Source organism: Bradysia coprophila, unplaced genomic scaffold (genome assembly GCF_014529535.1).
Source record: "Bradysia coprophila strain Holo2 unplaced genomic scaffold, BU_Bcop_v1 contig_561, whole genome shotgun sequence".
Lineage (NCBI taxonomy): Eukaryota > Metazoa > Arthropoda > Insecta > Diptera > Sciaridae > Bradysia > Bradysia coprophila.
Window position 1 is genome coordinate 31,488 of NW_023503807.1, and position 27,112 is coordinate 58,599.

The 27,112-nt window shown below is 34.5% G+C and overlaps 1 protein-coding gene and 1 long non-coding RNA gene across 3 annotated transcripts in view; one reads left to right on the plus strand and one right to left on the minus strand.

Moving 5' to 3' along the window:
* The window catches only part of LOC119083153 (short neuropeptide F), a 34,821-nt gene extending 8,950 nt beyond the window's left edge, over positions 1-25,871 (plus strand). For both annotated transcript variants that reach the window (XM_037192799.1, XM_037192800.1), the window contains exons 2-6: positions 23,092-23,207; positions 23,274-23,425; positions 23,485-23,583; positions 23,889-24,083; positions 25,350-25,871. In XM_037192799.1, coding sequence (XP_037048694.1) covers positions 23,120-23,207; positions 23,274-23,425; positions 23,485-23,583; positions 23,889-24,083; positions 25,350-25,430 — 615 coding nt within the window. In that variant the 5' untranslated portion in view covers positions 23,092-23,119 and the 3' untranslated portion in view covers positions 25,431-25,871. The remainder of the gene's footprint in view (positions 1-23,091; positions 23,208-23,273; positions 23,426-23,484; positions 23,584-23,888; positions 24,084-25,349) is intronic.
* LOC119083160 lies at positions 7,855-22,171 on the minus strand. The gene is made up of 3 exons (XR_005088810.1): positions 22,160-22,171; positions 12,702-12,712; positions 7,855-7,986 (listed from the first exon to the last, which is right to left on the minus strand). It is a non-coding gene; the product is annotated as an uncharacterized LOC119083160 (long non-coding RNA).
* Positions 25,872-27,112: the final 1,241 nt, after the last annotated feature.

Sequence of the window (27,112 nt, forward strand, 5' to 3'; positions counted from 1 at the left end):
GAGATAGACAACACAGGAAACCAAACTATTTCAGTTTTATGTGTAATGTCGCTTATATAAAATATTCGGTCATTAAAAATTACTACTGAAAATAAACTTGAGTCTTTCAAACACCTTTCCTCCAATATGCAATATGGCCTCAAATAAAAATAGCTCACCATCAACTGAATTTTCAATTTACATATTTTTTATCAGCCTCTTTTGATTGAGAATAAATTATTTCTTGATGATTGGCATAAAATGACTCAATTTACTTTCAGACTTCATTAAACCGCTTAATGGGATGATGGATTTTTAATTCTCACGTTCACAAAATTGCGCGTTTATAAAATTAACATACACATCCCGGAAAATGGCAACAGATTGTTTGTAATCGACGGGGGGATTCAAATTGATTTGGTCAAAATTTTCATAATAACTTTACGGATAAATTTTAAATCGAGGACAGGTTTTCCGATTGACATTTTTAGACCCGTACGAAGTACTGGGGTCTTATGGGTTTACGCATACGTTTGTAACACGTCGAATTGGACTCCCTGAGTAAGGGGAAACCTATTGTGGTTGTCTAGAGATGCCAAATCCGCGAAAAAAAAAATGTCCGTCTGTCCGTCCGTCTGTCCGTCTGTCTGCACGATAACTTGAGTAAAACGCATCCGATTTTGAAAATTCTTTTTTTTCCCGTTTGGTAATGTCAAAAGACAGGCTAAGTTCGAAGATGAGTGATTTTGGATCGACCCCTCCCGAGCTGTGGCCCAATAAGTGCTTTACGGTTTTTCGAAGATATCTCCGGACATTTAAACGTTAAACTTGTAAGTGATACGTCAAATAAAAGGTATTTACAATACCGATCGACAAAAAAAAAGTTTATGGAAATCGGATGACCGACTCGTGAGTTAGACCCCTTGGTGTGGAACAGGCACAGGGCGGCAAGCAGTTTTTGCTTGTAGGTCGGCCACATTTGAACATATTTCGTCTGTTTTAGCTTTATTAGATAGGTATTGACCGTACCAATCAGGGAAAAAAATTTATGAAATTATGTTCTCCGGAGCGTGAGCTAGGTCTCTTGGAGTGAGCTCTTATCTGGCTACTCGGAAGTACAGTGAACGTGGTGTATTTTGACAATATCTCGAGTAAATTTTGACCGAATTTCATGAATTTTTTTTTTGTTTGAAAGGTATTAACGAATGTAAAGCGTCGGTACTATTTCCGGTCTGCTAACAAAATGGCTGCCGGCGGCCATATTGGATTTTAATAAAAGTGATATATCTTGGGAAAAATGGTACTTAGAGAGTTTCTGTTAACATGGAAATAATGTGTTAAGTGTGAGGGGTTTCAGGGATTCCATATATGGACATCTATATATACCTATATACAGCTATATTGAGCTATATACAGGCATATAGAGCTATATAATAGCATATATTACTCTGTGAAATGTTTATTTATAGTGAAATATAGTTAAATATAGCGGTATATAGCTGTTTAAATAGGAATTTATGAAATTTGTCTTCGTACGGGGCTGTCTATATTGCCTCCGGCAATTTAGTTGTATATGATAACAAGACAAAGAGTGGATAATGTAAGTGATTTTAAAGGGAGAATAGTTTTTCAGCAGAGGAGAAAATGAAGTAAGAGAAATGAAGAGTTTCACATTAAAGGCTTTTGATACGAATAGGTGTTTCGTACGGGTCGGCGTTAGCTATGTTTTTATTCAATAATTAAGGATCGGTGAATTTATAATTATTGTGGTAATATAGTAACCGATGATGATGTTGAATGTTGAAACATCACCATATCAGCTATTGAGTGTTTAAAAGAATGTCTTTTGGCTAACCATCAATTTCCAACAAGAGCGACATTGATTTTTGCTTGAATCTCAACTGCTTATTTGTCGCATAGGTGAACAAAACGTTTCTCACAATACAATGCAAGCGATGAATTAGTCATTTTCTGTTGTGAAAAACGTTGTTTTAACCTCGGGAATAAAAATAGAAAACATTTTCTCGGGTGACAACACCCTCGCAATGTTTCATACACGAAGCCTAATGTAATATCTATGTTCATTGTTCACACACCACACATACACTACACTACACATTCAATCTAGCACTCTAGATAACATAAAGGCGTTCGAAGTAAATATCATTTTATCTGAACCCGTGGCTTTGACGCTAGAGCTCTCGACTCATAATCGAGAGGACCCGTGTTCAAATTTTTCCTTCATTCGTTTTCTATGTAACACTTACTTATAGATATTCTAATAGTCCGTTGACATTCAGACCTTATATATATGTATCGGAAGTCGATATTTCTTTTGTGTGAATCATTCATTCAGTCAATTGGAGCAAAAATTCTGTTTAATAGATTCGTTTATAAAATAAATTGGTGAGTAAATTGAAGTCATTACATTCATCCTTAAAATCTAATAAATCCGACTGACAACAACTGTTTTATATTGAACATAAAATTTATATCGATTTCCAATTTCACTGATCTGTTTTAATTGCTCCACATTTCCCAATGAAACGCACAAGTATTTCAATTTTATGTTTTAATTTTGAGTCAAATTGTTCAATGAAATAAAACACTTTAAAATAGATTTAGTATCTACATCTACGACGGTTATAAATCGTGAAAAATGTTTGTTTTTTCGTTTTGTTGAAATGTTACACGGACAAAAAATCGTTGACGAAATACACATTACTTTTGTCAAATATTTATGAATAAAATTTTCAAACAAAATACTTGGGCGGAACTCTAAAAACATGAAGATTAAATTTACTGCCTAACTGTAACTACCAACACTTTTAAGTCCGATTTTATTTATTTGACTATGTCATCACCGTATTTATAGCAATAACACTTTCTTGACATGAAGCCAAAGTAAGGGACACAAATATTACAATCAAAATCTTATGACAATGTCTGTTGCATACATCAACACCGTTAAGCATCAGTGGTACTTGTTGGGTACCAAACCGGGACAGTAAAACACTATTGTCGACTATGATCACTTTTGCTAGAAGTGCGTTGCATTCACCCAAGCGACAGATCGTTATCAAAAATGTGTTGCTTGGTACCTGAATGGCTTTAACAAACATGTTCGTATTTCTGTCGGTGTATAATGGCATATTACCTGACGACGTCATTGTCATGCTTGTATAAAGCAACTTTGATCATTCAATGTACATAATGAGAGAAAAGGTGTATGACGTTATTGGACGTTCAACTTCAAAACTTGAACAACAAATTCTTTGATAATAAAGATGATATTGGTATTGTTGTTATGAACACAATAACGATTAAAGAGATGGATGTTGATAGGGAATAACGTAACGTTTTTTCTTAAATGGAAATATTCAATAGAAATTCAGCACAATTTTATTTACACGCAAAATTTAACATGTAAAAGGAAAGGTGAAGATATTTTCCGGTTATGCAAAAGATTTAAGCTTTTTTTGTGTGTGTAACTCACTTTTCGGAAGGTATGGCATTAACATTACATTATTGCACGTAACCAACCCTATTGAATATTCTATAAAAATGATCGTATGTGTATTATGACAAAACGAATTCTGAAGAAAAAAAAATATTTGATTTCTTTTTTTAACAAGAAAATACCTTCTGCAGAAAAATATTGTGTTTTCCATGAAGGAGAAATTCAATGACTAGCATTGACCTTGATTAGCCGACGAAACTGGCAAGAAGAAAACTTTTCCGACTCAGAGACTGAATAGTATAATAGGATTATTTAAATCTTGGAATTTGTTTTATTGAATTCAATTCAAAATAATCTGTACGCCTAAATCAATTTGGGAGCAGAAAGAAAAATTTACGATATATTTCTATTGGTCATACGAAGGCGGCGACATCAAAATCTTCTAGTGGTTCCGTCATCGAACATTACAAAAACAATTCATGTATCTATACGGAAATATCCACTAAACCGTTCAAATTTGAGAATATGGAAAAGTCGCAAATTTTTCCTTCAGGACCTTGAGGATAGGAATCGACGTACTGTTCGAAAAAAGAAACTCCCAAAATGCAACGTAAACTCACCTTTTTCATTATATATAAATATATTAGTACTACAATTCCGTGGGGCAAGTAATGAGCCCATTATTGACCAAAACTATTAAACTTTGTGCTTTCAATTTCATAAGCGTAGCAAAACAACTTTCAGTGATTGTTCAATGATACATTTTATTACAATATTCTACCGTTCTCATTTAATTAAAATCAAACGCGATCACATTGGTTTATTGCATTCTTATAACGGCTGTAAAGATTCAAACATACATATAAGAATAACGTCTGATTGATTTTTTAAATTGAGACGATGATATTGAATGAAACTTATACAATTGCGGAACATCCAAATACTTTTTGTTTGTAAAAAGATTGGTAATTGAATGCTAAACGATAAAAGTGAAGAAAAAAACATGTTGTGAACAAATAAAAAAAATATTTAACTTTAACCTCAAATTTAAAACGTCATTTTTAAGAAAATTTGGAAAAACTGCGGGGAAATCGGAAAATTCTGGAAATTTTATAGTAGAAAAAAAACTGTGATCTTTTACCTTTCATATGAGTACCTACTGTACGCTCATTCGTCGATTTCTTTATTTTTTTAAACGAAAAAAAGGCTGTAGCTAGTAAAAAACGATCTTTTCAAAAAACAAAGTTACAATTAATAAAAATCATCAATTCTACTACGTCCTAAAGTCCCCAAAATGGAAAGAGCGTTTCTCCGTTGAATTGCAATAGAAACCATTTGTAACAGGTACCATTGATCGTGGTTCGCCAGAAGTTTTTCGCATTAATGAACCCAATTTCTCTATAAATGTACTTGTTTCAGGACTCATGCAACCTAGTGATTCAAAAGCAATAGGTGTGAATAAGTAATTTTCTTTTAAACGTATGTAATGATTATGCTTGAATCTTTCAGCATTATCTGCAAATGATCCAGATTTTTTGGATGATTGACTTATGTAAGAAGGAGCTAGTGTGTCTCTAATGGTTACATCCCACAAAATCGGTTTACCGTGACTCCATGGAATTAGAGTCATACCGTCGTCTCTACAAATGCCCGGAGGTTGTATTAGATTCGGACAACCTGCAGAGGAAAATGCATGAGAAAAGACGTTATTAACTTCATAATGTCCAGAAATCCATCCTCCGCTTTTATTGCAAGTTAAACCGTGTAAGCCATCCTTCATAACCGTATTTCCACAAATACATTTATGTTCTTCGCACAATTGACTACCCAAACGAAGACCAACAGCAATTCTTGCAGAATTGTTATCTAATAGTAAGCCTGCACGAGCAGTCGCCTCACTAGAATCAAACCTTTCCGAAAATCTACCCTCGATCCTCGGGAGATCCCAATTCTTTTGTTCTTTTCTAAGGATATCATTGTCTGGAATATAATGTTGAGAAATTGCCTCAATCAAATGTAAAATGTTGTCATCAATTATTTGTAAATTGAAATTCCGAAATAATTCATTTGACAAATCTGATGAAGAATAAGCCGGTACTGCCAAATCTTCTATTTTCTTATACCCTTCAAGTGTAGAACGGAAAATTTCGTCTACAGCTTTCAGCTTATCCGACAATAAAAAAGCCTTACAAGAACGCAACAAGTAATTAAATCTACAACTACTCAAAGATTTCCTAAAAATACACATCAACGTAATTGATTCTATCTTTGACGAAAACATCCTTTCTAAACTTAATTCGAAGATCGGCAAGCCTAAAATCTCAAGTGAAGACTCATCAACCTGCTTGATCCCTGGCAACAAAGCTGAAATATCAGCATACATGCCAGCCTCATCCTCAGCAGAAGCATTTACAAAAAATACTTCACACTTAGGCGTCGTCCAAAAAGGACGCTTTTTTCCGATTTTTTTGAGGTGGGTCCATCCTATGTCACACCATGTCCGCTTACTGATTTTCGGGGTTCATCCCCCAAAGCAGACGTCGGTATAAGGGAAAAACAAATTGAAGTAAAACATCAAAAATATATTCTAAAACCAAAAAAACACAGCGGAAGTCATGGTGCGATGACTGCCGTAGAAGAATCGATGTCTGAAAAAATGTTATTTCGATTTCAATTCTACGTGTTTAGACTCAATACATTGTTGGTTCACTAATTCGTCAACATTTTTTTGTGATTTTTTATATTATTCCAGACTACGCCTGCTGTAACAAATGCAACAACTCTGGACAAATGTCCTTCACTTCACCTAGCACGAATTTCCTAAACAGCTTATTAAACAGTCTTTTTTTCGCTTTGAATAAATATTGTCTTAAGCATATTAAACGCATTCCTAAAGTCAAACTTAACAAGCACCATTGGTTCAGCATGATCAGTCATACAAAACTTACTCACAGCATGAACCAAAGCTTCAGCTTCACCCTTATTACCAAAACCCCACTGAAAATTCTTCAACTTTTCAACTAACTTTTCCCTAACATTGCTACACGCAATTTTCCCTGCTAAGCGCCTCCAAACAACCCCAACTGCTATTGGCCTCACATCACTTTCTCCCTTCAAAAGAGCAGTCAAAGAAGCACCAAAAAGGACCTTCGCAACTTCACTCTGCACTTTACCACCCTTAACAACATCCATAAACGCAGCAATAGCTTTTAAAAAACGATTTGCTAAATCACCACAAGTATAAGATACAAGATCTTTCGAGTGTCTAGGAGGCAAACTGCTCTCAAATTTGGTCTACTCAAAAGCCCCACCATCATCATCCGGGTGTTTTTGCTTAGGCATGTTCACTGAAAAATATCATCAATCGATGATAAAATTTCCAAATAATCGATACAATATCAATCGAATGTGTTATCAATAATCGATAAATATCGACTGATAATCAGTAAGTATCGACTGATAATCAATAAATATCGACTGATAAATCGTTCAAAACGTCTGAGTCACACTCTACAACTGAAAATGCATTCCTGCACCCATCACTATCATTCGTACTCCCAGAAGCATCATGTTTTAGTAGTGTTACTAAAACCACTTCTATGCTTCCTCATATGAATACTAAGCCCATGGCTCTTCTTCGATATGAAACAGCAACTCTCACAAATAACCCTACAAACAAACACTTATCATTTGTCAAAACACAATTAGACTCCGGAAACCGAGCCGGAAACCTATCTGGAAACTTTACTTTGCACTTTCTTCGCAATCGTTCTCTAACCGGACGCTTTGCCTTGCACTCATCACTAATTGCTTTCATCAAATCTTGACATTCAACACTACTGCAGTACCAATCACATCCATCATTCGTCGCTTCACGTCGCCTCTGCATTTGAACTTCGAATGGCTGAAAGAATGGAGGGGATTTTTCGGCTACCCTTCCAAAACCTAATTTTTTTACATCGCAAACAATATCCAATCACTGGTACGTCTCTACCCGATTTTTATCAACTGCACTATTAGATTCTCTTGTACAAATAACACGAGATGTTTTTTGTTTTGTTTTATAAACGTTTCACTCAGCATGACCGACTTTAACTGATAAAAATGTTGACACCCTCATTAGTCCAGATATTGTACAAATTTTATAATTTCACTACTCGTTACAAAATCTGAAGATGGCTTAGTGGGTGGCAAACAATTTATTTAGCTGCCAACAGCACAAGTAGAAAGAGATTTTATTTTGCTTAAATTGATATTTTAATTTCATTTAAGCTTGCTTCAAACTAAAATTTATATTGTTGGTAATGATTAATCTCGCAGAAATTTTACTTTTTGTGTTTTTAAAAATTAATAAAAACAATAAAAGAAATGAAAAAGTAAAAAGCAACAATTAAATGTGTGTAAAGTAGAATTTAACTCGGTATTTGAAAAAGAGCCGCTAATAAGTGCAGCTATGTTACTTTTGACAACTGCCAAAAATATGTAATGTAATGTGGATTGGATGTATTTAAAATTCTCAGTAGTGGCTGGGTTTTAAGAGTTAGCCACTGTATTTACCCATATTTGCAGTGAAAAAATGTGTGTACCAATATCATTTAGCGAATTTAGGTCGTATCAATGGCATATTAATCACTAAATAATCAAAAAAAGCCATTAACGAAAATGTCACAGGTGCGCACTGTTTGAAAATTACATGAAGCGTTCATTGGCCATATCATTGGTTCAATTGGATTTTGCTTGTTAGGTATATATTGTAATGTTGTCAGGACCGTATCTACTAATAGGCTAAGGTAGGCCGGGCCCACCCTAAAAATATTCGACTACTGTTGTTTTCTAGTAATATCAAATCTGAATAGGTAAAATTCTCGCCTGCGAATTTATTTTATTTCTTTTACATTTCTGTTACATTTCTTACGTAAATGTAGTTAGGCTCAGATTTGATAAACGAAGACTCAGAACACTATAACTCTATAACGTTTTATAGTATTACCTACAAAGTCATCACAAAATGATTAAAGTAGATTATGTACGTTAAACAAACAAATTTCTATGATACAAAATTCATTACAGTGTCGACCACTTTCCTTTGTCGAAGTCGCTAGTTAGGTGATGCCGTTGTTTATAGATAAAATAATATTCAGTTTCAAGATAAATAGTAGACACAAAATATTGATTGTTGATATTTTTTTACCTAGAAAGTAAGCGGCATATGAACAGTGCAATAACAAGTTCACACTGGTAGCACACTCTGGAGATAATTTGTCATACTTCATGTTTATCAGAACATTTTGATTTCACTGTCTATTTTTTCTTTAACCATCTCTGATCTATGAAACAAGGAAAATCCATTGATATTCAACATGCTTTCATGTTTGTAGGTGATACTTGAGGGAATAATAATGTTGTAAAGTGCATTCAAGTGAAATTACTTAACTTAAAGTACAGCATAATATATCTTACGGGCACATATGAGCATAAAATATCCTATAAAAATGTTGTGCTGTGTATAATATAAAATGAATTCGATAGATTGTTGATATAATGAGCCACTGGGTACGAGTATGGGGGTTAATTCACTTCAGTGGCATAATAGCATTAAATTTATCGTATTTATGTGCGGTTTTCCAAATAAATTAATTAATGAACCGAAAGTGTGGTATGCTATTAAGTATAGCAACACGTAGAATGAATTAACTCTTACAGCCATATACACTTCTTACCGGTTATGTTGGAGTATTTAAAATTTATCGGTTTCAGTCTGAAGTACACTTTATATTAATTTTTTAAGCAAACTTTATTCGACCTGCTATTGGAAGCTTTTTTTTTTGAGTAGCTAACATAATGAGGAGCAATCAATATCTCTAAGACCGTTGGCCTAATTTACTAGTAATTGGTTGATCAAGATATTTTACGATTACAAGTTCTTTATACCTACAAACGTGGTAAAAAATATTGATTACAGATCGAATAAGCCAACCGGGCTCTGAATCACAATACAGGCATTTGTCTTTTTTGTCAGAAGAAAAAAACAGTAACGTTTTGAGCACAACAGTAGAACAATTTTTTTCTCAGATGTAAATTTTATATCAATAAAAAATAGAAAACGTTGAAAATTCGAAGATCTTTATTTTGAAGAATTAGACTTCAGTAGCTATAATAAAATAAAAAGTAGAGATATGCGGGCCGCCCTAATTTTTCGCATCCGACTTTCAAACCAGACCCGAATTGGTTCTGGTCTGGCGGGTCTGTAATTCAGTCGGGTCGGATCTGGTCGGGTTTCAAGTAAAATCTTCTGGCTGACCCGAAACAAGACTTTGGGGAGGTCACGCAGATACAGATACGCGGGTTACACACCACACTTGATGATAACATGGCGGATTTCATACAAAAATTCACCTACTGTGATGATTGTCATCGCCGTGATGATTTTTTTTTGTATGTAAAATCATCAGACATGGTGTGTTCCCGCTAGTGAATGCAACCAGTAATGAAAAACCGGTAGGAAACCGGTAATGACGATTACCGATTACCAGTAAATATTATTTTGTCTACCGGTTTTCGTAAAATATATTTATTTGAAAAACGCCCTCAACATTTGCTGAATTTACTGATCGTATGTAGTCGCAGCCAAATAATATTATTGAATAAAGTAAGAAGAACATTTTAAAGTTCAGATAACACAAAAATTGCGAGTCATTTTTGCAATAAAAAATTGCATTCTGATAATAATTTTTGATGGAACGTTGACGTCGATAAAAATACCAGGGAAGCGCACGATAAAGACAAAAAAACTGACGTTGAACGTGGAAAATGTGCAGTCGTCTGGAAAGGCACAGCGGTTTGCAAAATATGTAAATCGGTTCTAAAAGCTCTCGGTGGAAGCACATCTGGATTAATACAACACGCAAAAACGAAACATGAACTAGAAGTGAATATTCTGAAACGAAAAGTCAATGCTGCAGGTTGGTTTTCTTTCAGCTGTACACAGTGTACAGTAAACTCCATGTCGTACCGTCTCGTTTTCGTTCAATGTGTAAATTTGTTTCCCCTTGAATGAGTCACTTCATTTTGATCTTTCGACCTCAACAGAAACTGAAGCCTCAGGCCCTAAAAGGAGAATCACACAGTTTTTTCGCCCAACAAATAAAGACAAAGATAGCCTTGAAGTGGTTCTTTCCCGAATGACATCACTTGATGGCTTAACATTAAGCGCATTCACAACTTCGGTAGATCTACGTCGTGCGTTCGAAGCAGATGGCTATTACTTTCCGAAATCAGCCAATACCATTCGTAAGATCGTCATGTAATTCGCTGCAAAGGTTCGTGACCAGCAAAAGCAGGAAATCGTTCAACTGCTTGAGAAAGGGTACCGATTCAACATCACACATGATGAATGGTCATCAATAAAACGTTGCCGGTACCTGAACATTATATTGCACCACGGGAAAGATAGAATTTGGAACTTGGGTCTAATTCGAATTAAAGGTACGATGGATGCCAAGACAATTGTTCATAAAATTGATGAGAGGTTGAAGACATTCGAAATTTCGATTGACAGTCGACGATCAGTCAAATGACTGATGGCTGTAAGACAATGAAAAAAATTGGTCGAATATGTACGTGTGACCAACAATTATGTTTTGCTCATGGCGTCCAATTGGCAGTATTGGACGTTCTCTACCAAAGGACCAAGCCGTTAACCGTTAAAGACAACCAATCAAAAGAAGACGATAGTGATAACGATGAGGACAACGAAGAATTCATTTCTGATGATGACGAAGACGACATTAATGAAAATGACCTATTTTCATTCGCAGAGAATTCTGATGAAGTCGATGGTAATTTCGCTTTGGACGAGGATGAAGGTGTAAAATATGAACTTCCTGGAAACTTGAAGGGAGCAGTCAACAAGGTCCGACAGATTGTCAAAAATTCAAGAATTCTCCGGTGAAAAACGAAAACCTTTGCAAATGTGCAAATTTATGTGTTTTTCAAAGGTTTCTCCAAATGGGTTAAGCTATCTACCACAAACCAATTTTTCCCTTAAAAGTACCACATTTTTGCATGCTTTAATGTTTTACTTTTTCAAAAAAAGATTTTGGTTCAGAGAAATCATCAAAAAACCAATATTTTTGCGCACAAACGTAGGCTAGAAAATTACCAAGGGTTGAGCGCTCTTAAGCTTGATTGCAAGACACGATGGAGCAGTTTGGTTGATATGTGCGACAGATTTTGTATCCTCCAAAAACCGATCAAAAAGGCTTTAGTTGATGTCGGTGAAGGATTGAATATTGACGACGAAGAATTGGACGTTTTATCGGAAATAGTAGATGCCCTGAAGCCAGTAAAGGCAGCTGTGGAAGCGTTATGCAGACGTGATGCAAATCTTTTAACTGCCGACGCCATTCTATCATTTGCAATGAACCAACTTCAGCGACAGAATACTGGTCTATCAATTGCGCTTTTCGATGCGTTAGAAAAACGTGTCTTGGAACGACGAACGCATTTGTCTGGTGTTTTGAAATACTTGCACACAGGAAGTTTTTCAAATTTAAACACCAGCGACAGTGAAGCAGATGGTAACATGTCCTCCGAGGTCTTAGACATTTTTGACATTCCATCTAAAAAAACAGTTGAGTCTGTAATTGTACGATTACGGTTGGATTCGGATCAACAGGATCGTTTTAAAGAGGCAGGAACAGGAGTGCCCGAAAAGGCACAATGCGACGATAAATTGCATCAAAATTTGATTTGAATTTAATTTTTGTAATTTTTTTCTTAGCAACCTCTTGAAACATCCGACTTCGATGTGCATAAACACACCAAAAATAACCAAAGATGGAGATCAGCATTACATCAAGACCTGGACATGGCGATTACGAAAGCTATGCGGACCAAAGTTGAATCTTTACCAATTCAATCAGAAAGTTGTCTTTTAAAATTGGTTAGACAGGAAATGAGATTATTGGAAGGTGGTGGCGGTCGTGGTAGACCCTTGACCAAAGTATACGAATACCTCATCGCAGTTAAGCCGACTAGTATCGAATCTGAACGTGCCTTTTCTTCATGTGTTTATTTACGACCAAAAATTCGATGCCGAATGGACGACAAGACGTTGGATAATTTGAGTTTTTTGAGAGGGTATTTTCAAGCACAAAAGGCCGTTCAAGTGTAATGTGTAGCAAGAAGCAATAAAATCTATATTTTCTCTATATAAACGCTTTTTCGCACTCCAAGCAACAAAAAGAAAATAGAAATTTACCGGTAAGTTTTCTCACAAATTTCTGTAATACCGTTTACCGGTTTTTAAAAAAGAGACGCCAATTGCATTCACTAGTTCCCGCGTATCTAATAAAATGGCGGTCTGCGTGACCTTCCCAAAGTTTACAGCCTTGGACCCGAAAGAAGTAAATGACTATCGAAAAATTTAAAAGAAACTATTTTCCAGTATATGGGATGTAATATCGCGTTAGTCAGTTCAATGTTTTTCTGCATCACGCACACACAATGTCATGATTATTTTGTGTTGCAACGAAAAATATGTTGACGCTACTATTTCCGTGTAATTTCTAATTCATTTATAAGCCAATTTGAGATAATAAATTTTTTTCGGGTTTCTGGTTGCGGGCGGGTTCGGGTTTGGCGGGTTTCCGAAAAAAGCAGACCCGCACATCTCTAAAAAAAGGTACATTTTAGAGAATGTAGAAGGATTGTTTGCTTAAAATGTATAGTTGAAAATTAAAAATACTGTGGTGATCACAGTTTGCCATTAAATTGTCAAGCATCAAGTATCAATGCCCTCAAACGAACAAAATACATACAGTGTGTTAACTAATAGTTATTTATCTAGGTAGGTATGAAGGTATTTTTTCCCCCTAGATGTCGATTGTCGACCCGAGGCGAAGCTGAGGTCGACAAGACGTCGTGTGTGAAAAAATACCGGCATACCTACCGTGGTAGATACAACGTTTTTCGCAATTTCGGGCCATAATCACCTTTCCAATGCAAAACATGTCCTACATTTTGTACCAAAATTCTTATGTATACAGAAATTCATTTGAACGATCAAGAAGGCAGCATTATAATACCTACACATTGCAATGTGATGTAAAGAGACGCGTTGAATGAAATCGAGTAGTCAATTCTTAGTATATACGCTTCAACAATACGTTCGGCACAATTGTGTGACTCTATAGCCGAATGGCTATAGTCGCTGCTTTGTGTTCAAAAGCCTTTTGGTGTCGTGGGTTCGATTTCTGGTCAATGCAAGATTTTTATTTATAAAAATTTAGCCTTCGTTGAAGGTAATAGGTTCTTTAGCATACGAAAAAAAAGTTCATATTGCACTGTGTCCGGGAATACAGTGAAATAAATACCTGCAAAACGACATTAAATGAATGCATGGAAAGGTGATGATTATGGACCGGAATTGCGAAAACGAACAATATTCAATTACGAGTAGATTGCTTGATCTTTTCAGCACAGTGATTTTTTGGAGTCATTTATAGTCATTTAGAGAAATATTTTTTGAACTGTTTTGTGTGTATTGTGACACTCGGTTTAAAATTATATACGCCCCATTTCCTAAAGAGTTAGTACTGAAACATTTCAACATTCCAAAGCTTGGTGCACACCGCTACGCTCCGGACCCTTCGTTGCAAATCGCCAATAGACAAAACACAGTTTCTAATTCTTATTGGGTTCTCTAACTTCGAAAATGTAATTTGTGGGGAATTTTTTGCCCTAAATAAATGATTCAATGAATTCTGTATTTGTTTTACCGGTTCCAATTGTTTAAAACTGTTGAATATATACTTAACCTAAGAAAACTTATTGCCTAACAAAATAGTTGCAAGAACTTTGCCAAACCAAACTAAAATTCAATAAAAGTTATCCGCCTCCAAAACTCGTATTTATGCATAGACAATATAAGGCAAGGCGTACTGTTTTCATTCTGACGACACATTTTACATTTACACCGATTACTCGAAAGCTCTTTATAATCTTACGCTCTCCTCTAATTCAACATTGATTATGCACATAAGGCATATAACACAATTTTACAAAGTTGAAAATTATACGCTCGTGTTCTATATCCACCAGAAACTTTGATGAAAACTTTGGAAAGCAACATTCCTGAGGAAAAGTGATATTTATTTATGGAAAATGTGTGTATCACAACGTTCAAAACAAGTGGCTCAATTTTACATTTACATGTGTATGTTAGGTATACCATCATTTATATATAACGAATGAGATGCGATTAAAGGATTGAAATGTTATACCGAAGTTTTTCTGTTAACCAATTCTTTGTATACAAAAAACGTGAATTAACCAAAGGCTATAATATCTACATATTTTTTGACTCGTAACAAGTCTAGTGTGATTACTCTTACATTTGTAGCAATACACTTTCAAAGATGACAAGACATAGCTAAATGGGCATGCATAGCATATCAAAGATTAATATTTTTACCGTTTATATTAGCCTAATCGATCTTACGTAAATCAACCTGGTGTCTTAGTGTAAAGACTGGTTTATACATCGAGCGAAAACAAAAATTTGACAGAAAATGGCATACTGCCAATTTTTCCGTTCACAGTTAAACAATGACACTTCTATACAATTTTTATTTATTTTTATTTCGCTTAATGTATAAACCAGGCGGAAAATGGTTAATTACTGTCGGTATTTATCATAATATTATAAATCGTACGGGTCTTATAACGTAACTAACGTAACTCTATGTTCCAACACAAAAGAATTTATTCCCGACCAGTCGTCGTAAAACACATTGTTTCAATATTTACAATGGAATTCTTTTATACGAAATATTAGATGGATACTTTAAGGATTTTTGTTCTAATTTAGCTTCAGGCCTCCCACTCCTCCTAATTCATCCTTATTTTTTAACATTTCCTTATTTTTCCTAATTTTATTTTACTCGTAAAAATTCGTTATGCGCCAAAATTTTAAACCCAAATGTGAAAAATGTTGTGATAATTGGCCAATTGAGCTCGTCCTGCAGTTTATTGAGTACAAATTGGAATTACGGTATTACGGATATTGTCTTTTCCAAAGTTACCAAACGAGCAATCAATGCATATGGTAGAAGGTCTGCTCGCAGAGCCTATCATTATAATCCAAATTCATCTAAACTATATCCTCCGCAAAGTACTATTTTATTTCGACGTGTAGCTATTGTCACTTTGTAAAACCCCTGCCAACATTCGTGAGAAAAACAAGTAAACTTTCGAAAACCTTGACTTCGAGAATCCTTTAAGAAAACAGGCAAAACCTTCATTTCGTGCCAAATATGTGCGTTACCGACAGGGTGTATTTTACATATCTGTGTACTTGATTTTGAAAAAGTCTTATAGCATGCGTCGGGCAATACCATGGTATTATGATGTGGGAAACGGTGAGCTACGTAGGCAGTGCGGAAATACTCTCGAAATATCCGTTCCTACACAATTGCCAAATTAAATGGATTTGCCCATCGGTTATACTTTACTTCATTACGAAATAAGTAGTGCCTGAATCGATCGTACTGTGGTGCAGTACTATTTTGAAATTTTTCAATTTTCGTGTATTTCATTCAAGTTAACATTTTTCATCTCTTTCGACACTTTTATTGTTTGTTTGAAAAATTTGGCTCCACAAAACTAATAATTTTCTCCTCAATATAAAACTTCAGAATTCCTTATTTTCTCCTTATTTTTGCTTAAAAACCTCCTAAATTCTTTAATAAGGTAGCTTTATTTTGCTTGGGAGGCCTGAAGCTTATACCAAATTAAAAAGACGAATTTATTTGAAGTTTGGTTGTTACTTGAAATACATCATTGAAGAGTGGGCAACCGCTGCTAATTTTAATCATATTTTACTTACAAGAATGTTTTCCGAATGGATTTTTTTTTATTTTTGTAAAATCTAAACAATGTGCAATCCGAGGGGTAACTCACTTCTAGATTAAATGGATTAAATGGATTAAATGGATTAAATGGATTAAATGGATTAAATGGATTAAATGGATTAAATGGAATAAAAATTGGATTAAATGGATTAAATAGGAAAAAAGTTCATTTTACCAAATACTGTAAAAGTCTTAAAAATTGTTGATTTTGATCGAACCACGTACTACAACTCATACTACAATGTTAAAAAACGAAAAAATCCACTTTTAGGAGTTTTTGGTGTAAAGTGGATTAAATGGATTAAATGGATTAAATAAATTTAATACCATTTTTCACAAAAAAAATTTTCCTATACCTCACGAGTACTTAAACGAGCTGGGGATCGTGCAAATCTATTTTTCGCAATTACTTTACAAATTTTTCAGGTCGGTAGCCTAATTATTTCGGTAAAACTAAAAATTTTTTTTGGATTAAATGGATTAAATGGATTAAATGGATTAAATGGATTAAATGGATTAAATGGATTAAATGGAAGTGCGTCACCCCTCGGTGCAATCGAGTGTAAGTAAGATTTCGCAAAATCACATTTATATGTGCGAACAACGTTGTAACTCAACATAAACTTAATTTAAAACAAAGGTGTGGCTTTGTTACCTTTTTCTTTTAAGGGAATTTATGTGTTTGCCAATGAATATTTAGTTGAAATTTGAAATTACTTTATCCTCTTCTTGAACTTGTTTTAGTTATTTACGTATCTGTTTTGGACGGAGATTTTAGTGAACCGTGAGTTTTCCGATTTCATATAATTTTAATAAATCGTGAATTGTCCCATATACAAACGTCATGGGACAACTCGCGCTTTATTGGATGGCGAGTTGACCGATCATTTTTTCTTCGTACAAAGTTAAATGGGACAACTCAAGATCACTTTTCCACTAAGTCCACTCTCCATCATTTACCTTATATGAAAATCCATTTTCACTCTGAGAAGTAACGAAAAATTGAACTTTTCGATCATAGTTTGCGTGTCGAGGCGGAGCCAAGTAGGACAGAAATTCAGCTTTCATCACAAACGACGATTTTTGTGCTTGAAAACTGAAATGTGGCGAAACCACAACGCTATTAACATAGAAATCACTCTACAGCCATTTCAACAACAAAGCATGCACACTTGATCGCGGCCAGAAAAATATATATGAAAATCCAATTTCAGCCGGAGAGAGCGTCCGAGAAAGTACTTTCTTGGCCGCAAATACCTCTCTCTGAGAAGTACTGAAAAATTGAACTTTTCGATGTTTTTGGATATTATTAGTCAGCTCGGAGTCCTGAACAAGGTTCCACAAAAATTTTTGATTTTCATCCGTACCGTCGGTGACATTGGTGCATTGCCCATCCTGTCTACAGAGAGAGTGGTGGATAACTGGTTACGGTTTCAATCGATAGTGCCTGAAATTTTAATAACAATTGTAGAAAAATTTGGTACCCTAAGTGCAAGTGAAGCCGGCAGAGACCCGCTAAAGTTGAAAAAATGTGATTTTCAAACAGTCATAGAGACGTGAGGCTACTTGAGGGATGAAGCTAATAAATAGTTTTAGCAGTAGAGCAACATTTCCTCTACCAATGACCAAAAAATTATTTCTGGAGACCAACTACTTAGAGGCCGACAGTAGCTCAAAGTTTTTCCCTCATGTTTGGTAAAATTTGCAGTTTTGAGAGGCACCGTTAACGACATAAAATTTTTGTATGTTCTGTTGTTCGGAATGTGACTTTGGTACTCCAGGAAGAAAAATAGTATACATACCACGGATCAAAAAGGTGCGTTTTAGAACACGATGGTGAAAACGTCCAGGGATGGAGCGACGCGAAGCGGATCTAAAACACACCTTTTTGATCCTTGGTATGTAACATACTATTTCATCCTGGAGTACCAAAAACGTCACATTCACTCACCAAATTTAGTACCAAATTCCCAGATGTGAAAAGTCGTTGTATGCACGCGAATATATTTTTTTTTATTGTTTTGTGACAATGGATTGCTTTCGGCATTCATACAGACTGCTTTCGGCATTCATACGGATGTCTTTCGGCATTCATCCGGATTGCTTATTTTTCGACATTTGTGAGAATGCATGCATACGGAGCGGACTACTTTAGGAATTTATACGGATTGCTTTCGGCATTTATACTTGCTTTTGCACTGATATAATGTGTTGTTCAGTTTTATTGTTATGTTTTGTTCGGAATGTGACTTTGGTACTCCAGGATGAAAAATAGTATACAAAACGGTGTATGAAACATACTATTATCTCCTCTAATGTCATAATATTCACAATTTGTCACTTTTAGAATCAAAATGGGCTAGCTTTAAACACGTCATTCACAGAACGTACGTTTAATAACTGAAAATTTCGATAAATGGTCATTTGCGCACGGCTAACTTCGATAATTTCACATTTATTCACGGAGAACTTCGATAATTTTTCATTTATTCACTGAAAATTGACAAATACTTGACAGTATACTAGAAGTGTGTTTTATTTGTGTTGAATATGAATGAGTGACGGCGTCATTGCGTGTTTATGTTTCAGTTTGATTTTTTAAATTTATGTTTTTTATGGTGATTATGACATTACAGGAGATAAAACCTTGTTCCTAACACGGTAGTAAATGGGGGTAAACGTCTGGGTAAAATATTTCACGGTTCAATCTTAAAATAAAGGGAAGAAATTTAAAAATGTGGCATTATTTTAACATTGACTGTTATATATCTAATAAACTATTGATTTTTGTTAATCATATTTTGTAGTCGAAGCTTGGAGAAGGCACTGTTACAAACATTATTTTCATTATTATATCCACACAGGTATACAACATCGGTATAAAAAAATATTGCAGGTTGACTAACCAATTATTCATTCATTTACCTTTTCCGCTTCACTTTATTCTAATAATATAATATCTATCTTTATCTTTTGCTACGTATGGTATCTACTACATATGGAATATAAAATAAATTAATCAAACCTAAAAAAATCGATAGCTTGAAAGAAATTATTTTATATACAGGCGTATGAGAAATATAAAATTTTGTAATCAGAAACTAAGATACAAACATCTCATTTCCTCCCCTACTTACCATAATGTCAAAATTTTAAGTCCATGTCAAAATTTTTGAAGGGTAATAGTTATTTGTTTTACGTGTGAGGAAAATTGGAAATTCCAATATATCATTTTCATTATACGGTACTTTTTAACGTAACCCCACTTTAGTTTTCGTTAAGTTGTCATTAACCTCAGTCAATTGACGTAAACTGGGTCCAAATCGCTCGTTCAATTCATTCGCGATGTCTGTGACAGCTGGGATCGTGCCTGACGTTTACAAGGTCATAAAAATGATGTATATAAGTGAATCGCTCGGTCGCTATTTTATCTCAGAGGTTTAACACGTGTGCTTGTGATTAAATTTTCCACACAATTTTCAAAAACTCGTTTGTTGTTAATTCTTTACGAAATTGTAAGTTAAATAACGACTAATTTTGAGCTAGGTCATGATGCATGTTATGTCCGACATTTCGCTTTATATCGAAGTTGACCAATTTTTTTGTTCACTTTTTAAATTCAAAGAAATGATAAGTACCAACTGCCTGTGGCGAGATAGAAGGAACATTGGAATGACAGTTGGCTTTAGAAGGAACATCGGATCGACAGTTGGCTTCTATGGGAGAGAATGTGAGAGAGTTACATACAAATTCTATCACAAACTCTCCCATAGAAGCCAACTGTCCTTTCAATATTCCTTGCCAACTGTCATTCCAATGTTCCTTCTATCTCGCCACAGGCGTACCAACTTATTATTTATAAGATGTGAAAAAAACTTTAGACCTTTTCTAGTGACTACTCTCATTGTACTCATCGAAAAGTGCTTGAATGTGATAAATGTTTGAAAAACCGCTTGCACGTAAATAATGCTTTTTTAGAAAATTATCAGGAAACTATTACGGTCATGGAACACTATGTGCTTCTTGAATTCAAATTACAATTTTTAAATAGATCCATTCTATTCTACATCTGTGGGCAGCAAAAGTAGTTCTTATAAAACATGACAAGTACGGTTTTCGAGATATTAAGTTAATGGCCTATTCCCTTTCTACCTTTTACCATGATGACATTGTTGCTGGTTGCTGACCCAACCGTTTAAGATTTTCATGACAAGGTGCAAAATTTGCGTGAAAGTACTTGCTGTGGACAGTTGATCCAAGTGCTAAAAGGCATTTTCGCAGATATATAAATAACTATGGTTGCTTGCTGCTGTTATTGGTTTAATTTTTCATCGCCACCGTCGAAATTATGAAATAAAGTGGCGCACGGATCTGTGCTTGTATAAAATTAAACAATTATTTCGACAACGACAAATTTTCACATACCATGTGTAACCATGGTGTATTACATATATGCTGGATTGAAAGGTTGAATGGGGAAAATTATATTCAATTTGTGTGCGGTTGTTCAGTAAAATCTGTCATTAAAGTGAAATGAATATTTTATTTCTGAAATTGAGATAGTCACGTATGTATTATATATACCAGAATTTCAACTTGAACCTGTGAAAATCAACAATGTGGCATGACAATCGAGCCGAAATATAAAATGGTTTTATTGTGTAAAAGACCTTTCTCCAGCTTATAATTTTGATTTTATTTTCTCACTAAAAATTTACTTAGTTTTCAACATAACTTTTCCGGTGTGGAAGACATCATAAGAAAATATAATATGTTCATTTAGCATATTGTAATGCTGGTCATCGAACGCTCGTGTTATCACAACTCCAAAAAAAATGTTCAAATTTAAATATATTGCTCTTCATAAATAGATCTTACAAAATACTTTAGGTATGTCACAAGGTAGTTGATGTACACATGTATTACATGAGTTCAAATTTCATTTCAATTTCCGCTTTTCTGTGAAAGAAAATAAAGAGAATTCTTTTCGAGGCTTTCTCGATTTGTTTGAATTAGTGAATTGAGTACTGTCGTCGTTAGGTCTCTCCGTATGAGTTGCACGCAATTTGAGTCCATTTTTTGGTCATAGTACAACCGTCATCTTCAGGTCTCATGAAATTAAATTAAGAAATTTTGACAACCAAGAAATGTTAAAATGTTTAAAAAAAACTGCCACTTTGACAAAAATACTACTTCGAACGCGCGGTCGTTCAAATAGAAATTTAGACCCTTTTTCTCTCTCCAAGCAAGTTACTGATGTGTCCTGTTATGTGTACATTATATAGGTATGTGAGTCCCAAACAACAATCTTACAAATGTATACACATCAAACGTACTCGCACGGTGAACCGCGGTCACATCACTGCTTCTAGCATTAACCTAGATCACTGTATGAGTTAAAGAATACAATACGAACAATCTTAAGTGGTTGCCCTTAAAATTTGACGCTTTTCAATTTATCATTAATGCTAGGAGTAGTGCTATGTTACGGTACTACTGACAGTAAATTGGGATCAAGTGAAGGAGTCAAACTTTAAATAAACAACAACAACAATCTATAATTGCATTGTATCACTATGCGGAGTTCTGTTGGGTAAAAACATTCTAAGGCTTTATGTTTTGCAACTTAAACAACTCCGCCGAATACCTTTAATACTCCGTCGAATTGTATAAATTAAAAAAAAAACATTAATAAATAAAAATGACGAAAACAATTACATTTTAGAAATATGAGACCAATTTTGTTGAATAAATGTTTCAAGAAAGGTTTCTCTTTCACGAAAACAATATGATTTCTTTTTTAAACCGAAAACCATTTATTTTACTGCTACTGTTTATTGGTACATTACTGTTTCACTGGGATATTAAATTGGTGAAACTGTTGGTGAGACGTGTTTGTTTATCGAGTTGAAGATGAGGATTACATCTTGCACGTTTCAACAACAAATATCCCAGTGAGACAGTAATGTACTATTCTTTGCTTGCGGCTAGAAAATGCGAAAAAACGAATTTGTACGAGACGGTAATGAGACGTTTTCTGGCCGCAAGCAAATAAAATGTGTATGTCCTGTCCAGTCCATATCATAATACTGAAAGGAAAGAACAAAATATGCCACGTTGTGAATGAAATAATTGCATAGAAATTATTAGATTGATATGTGATTGGAACCCAATTATTGGGCTGCAAAAACCTGTTTATTGATCTATAAATAAATAATTATTCAAACTAGCTTGGTCACGAGTCGATTTAGAAATTCCTAGCGTGAGTATAAACGATTAAAAAATTACATTATCACCAATTTGATCTTTCCTGGAGATACCTGGTTTTTCTGAATTCTTGCCATCATCGGGAGGTTGCGCAGGAACCATTTTGATAAAACTCACTTACTATAACCGTTGCACTGTTTTATGTAGTATTTGACCACTACAATAGTAATCTAGACTGATCAAAAAATATGTGTTCCTTGAGTTCAAAGTTGCCAATACGAAATTTTCATAAACATCGGGACACTTTGAGTGTGGTGTTAAAATGATAATATACCTTTTTGATTTTGGACGGTCATAGCTCATTTAGTTTAGCCCTAGTTGTGTAGCTGGTTCTTAATTTACTATTGGAATTTTTTCCATCACAACCTCAAAAATTGTATTGTATCCATCCATGCAAAAAATTCATCAAAAATATCGTTTTGTAGTTTCTCAGTAACTCATTTTAATTAATTTTTTTATTTATTTTTTCAGCAAATATTTGATTCACAAAAATTAAACCATGAATGGCGCCAAATCATCATATTTGTTGTTAATATTTCTTATACATGGCTGTCTAACATTATCCTTAGCTGCTGCAGATTCTGACAGTAAAAAATTCAGTAGAACTAAATAAATTTTATATTTATCTCTAATATTAACTACTAATCCGACAGATTCGTTAAATGATCTATATGAAAATTTGCTTCAAAGGGAATACACGGGTCCCATATCTTTCCCGAACCATCAAGTGGAACGAAAAGCTCAAAGATCTCCTTCATTACGGTTGAGGTTCGGTCGAAGAAGTGATCCATCTATGTCAATTTTTGTAAATACATTTGCAAAAATTTATTTTCAATTAAAATTTAGTTTGACCTATTTTTATAGGAAAAGAGATTTTCCGATGAAATTAATCAGAAGCCTATACGATCGCCATCACTACGCTTAAGATTTGGCAAGCGAGATCCTTCATTACCATATGGAAATGTAAGTTGATAATCGACATTCAATATGGCTGAAGTTCGTACAGAGCACAAAATACGGTGGTACCGTAAGAATTGTCTATCGATACCAGTTTATTAAAGAAATAGCGAATATCCTAATTATTACGTAACATTTAAGCACGTACTCGATATATGTGATATTAATCCAGTTCTTTTTTCTAATATAATTCGAGTACGTGCTTAAATGTTACGTAATGATATTTGAGAAACTGGTATTTTACGCTCCGTTCGAACTTTTTCCAGGTACATTTATCAGAATTAACAATTTCATTTTTTTTTTTGGCACAGGACTATTTTTCAAATGACGTAGATATGAGCCGAGACTTAAGGGCTCCGTCACCGAGGTTAAGGTGGGGTCGACGAAGTGACCCAGATGTTCCGATTTTTGGCGACGATTCGTTTAACGAGCTTGATGTCCAACCAGAAAAACGGAAACCTGTTCGACTTCGATGGGGTAGAAGCTACATACCTGGAACAGAAGAGGTACACATCATTTAGACATATTTACAAAATCCCTTTCATAGTAATAGTAGTAAACGGTAATAGTCGTTTCTTTTAAAAATGAACGTTTCACCATAGATTAGAATGTCACTCAAGAGGCATCAATACTTATAGTCTACATTTAGGCTCACTACAAATATGGAGGTTCAATAAAATAGATTTGTTTGTAGCCGAAAGCTGCGGTAATTCGATAAAATGCCAACTTTTAGCAAAAAGGAAACACTGACACCTTGCAACGAGCAACATTGTCGTTGTAAGTGAAGTTATATGAGGCGCTCGTTGCAAGGTGTCAGTGTTTCTTTAAATGATAAAAGACCCATTCCCAAACTTGCTGAATCGCTTCTTTTTTTTTTGCTAAAAATTGGGTTTTTATTGAATTTCCGCAGCTTCTCTGAGAACTGTTGCCTTTACTGAGAACTAATGCAAATTGCTTAGTGAAAGCGACTTCACGCAGCTATCAAAAATTAAAGACATATATTGAAATGTGTGCAACATAGAGAAACTGAATTTCAAAACTCACCGAAACACCTTTTTACATAAAAACACATACCGAACGAGTCAATCTTAGTCTATTGATCAATGCGAAGTGACTTGAAGTGAATTTATTTGGTAATTGAAAAGGTGTTGCTAAGATGTTCAGCTAGTATTATAACATTGCTTACACCGTCGGAGTAGAAATCGATTTAGCAGCGCTAAAACACTTCAGAAGTAATGTTTTGGATTGGGGTCAAAGGAAGATTGATCAGTAGAATAATATAAGATTATTGATACATGAATTGTCGTTAAAAAGTATATTCTTCTTGACGAACGAAAGGTCCTAAAAATCTCCTAAAAGCTTAGTCTAAAAACCTATTAAAACTCCTAAAATATGAGGATTTTTAAAGCGTGGGAGGCCTGTTCTCACTTCCGTCCAACTGATTGATTTGTCGCACTTTAGGTGTCTCTTAACTTAACATGGTTCGTCTATGTAATTTAGTATTTCACTCTTGCCGTTTTTTAGATTATTGCTACATTATTTTTGTCGTTTTAAATTCTTTTTTTTAATCATCTTTGCAACAACTTAAAGTTAAATGACAGGGGCGTAAATGAGGCGTTCTGACTACTTACAGTAGTTTTTGATAACTGTTAAAAAATTATGTAGGTGAACTATTAATACTGGTTTTTAATAGTTAGCCACTGTGGCAATGGTGACAGGTCTAGAAAAAACTTAAAATATCCATTACTAAAGTCTCAATTCTATTGTTTCAGCTATCGGACGCGCACTCAACATCGGCTGATAGCGTAAATGATCAAAATACTCCGTCTACAGAAAGTAGATTAGGGTTTTAGAGTTGTATAGACAAGAAACACTTTCTGAATTTATTATACCTTAGATGTATTATGGACTGTTTTCATTCAATTAAAAATTTGTTTTCGAATGAATAAAAAAAAATACAAAAATCAAAAATTAATTATTGTGAATTTTTGATTAAATTTATTGAAGAATACTCAATACTCAATGTGTATGTAAATAATAGTTTTAAAAGAATCAATTTTTATTTTAAAATGACAAAAAGATGGAGAACGGAAGCAAGGACAATTATTAAAATTCAGAATTTCGCAACAATATTTTGTATGAGTTACTTATTTACATTGATACATATATTTAACTATATATTGACTATAGATAAATGTATATATAAAGATAAAAAGAAAAAAATATTCTATTTATGTGTATCTAAATTTTAGTCAATAAAAATATATTCAAAAAATAAAAAAATAAATCGCATTCAGAATTTGTGTTATTTGTTTGACATAATATTCGTTATGTCGTTAAAATAGACCGATCGTGCAGTTGTAATATACCAACATAAAAATCTAAACAGCCAAGAAAAATTCTGACTACTGCGTTGAGTAACCTCTTTATTTCAAATCTCTTCTGGTGCCTGTGTATAGTGCGATGATAGGGTCACCGCAGCTCCACTTGATGTCACATTTCTGGATGGAAAACCAAACTAAATTTTTAAATAAATGTGTTGTAAACGCACGACATTTGTAAATCGGTTTGATTCAGAATAGACTCTAATGACGAAGAAGTCATCTTCTGTTCGAACTTGCTGGAAGTGTTAAATGAAGGAGAAATTCTTTTGTGTAAACGTTTGATAGTTCCCGCAAGTTATTTGTTCAAATGAAATTAACCCTTCAAAACACTTCCCAGTCAAAACAGTCTATATGATACAAAAAATGACGCATTTTGTATAAAAAGAAAATATCACTTTCTGAGTCATTGTGAATCACGCCGAGATGACTCATTACCCAGGGATTTCGAATTGTAAGTCTTTATGTCACCAAATAGGGAGTCAGGGTCCTACATTAGTGAGATATACAAGATATACGGAATATACAGCGTATATTTCTGCTTATTTCAGCTTCGTGAATTCCCTGACTGAGTATATCGCGTATATTCTGAGTATATCCAGTATAACGAGTATATCTTCGTATATTCCGTATATCAAGTATAAGTCGCATGTGTTTGACAACCGCCTCATTTAGAAAAATGAATTTTTTTACGCGACGGATTTCGATCAAACAAAATGCCAGTGTGTAGCTTGTGATCTCAGGAGTCTGGCAAGGTAATTAGTTTTTCAATCGGACTAATATCGGCTGAGCGATAAGACTATGAAATCATGTGCCAATCACATACAAAAACAGACATTTTCCAAAGTCTTATCGCTCAGCCGATATTCGTCCGTTTGAAAAACTAATTATCTTGCCAGACTCCTGAGATCACAAGGTACACACTGTCATTTTGTTTGATCGAAATCCGTCGCATAAAAAATTTCATTTTTCTAAATGAGGCGGTTGTCAAACACATTCGACTTATACTTAGAGCACTGCGCCGTTCAGCCGATGGACAGTTGGCGGCTGAAACGTAGCCGACACCCTTCGGCTGCCGGCTAGTATGATATTTATGGCGGCTAGCCGGCTCAACCGGCTGAATAACATAATTAAAATACAGTAGAAGAAAAGTG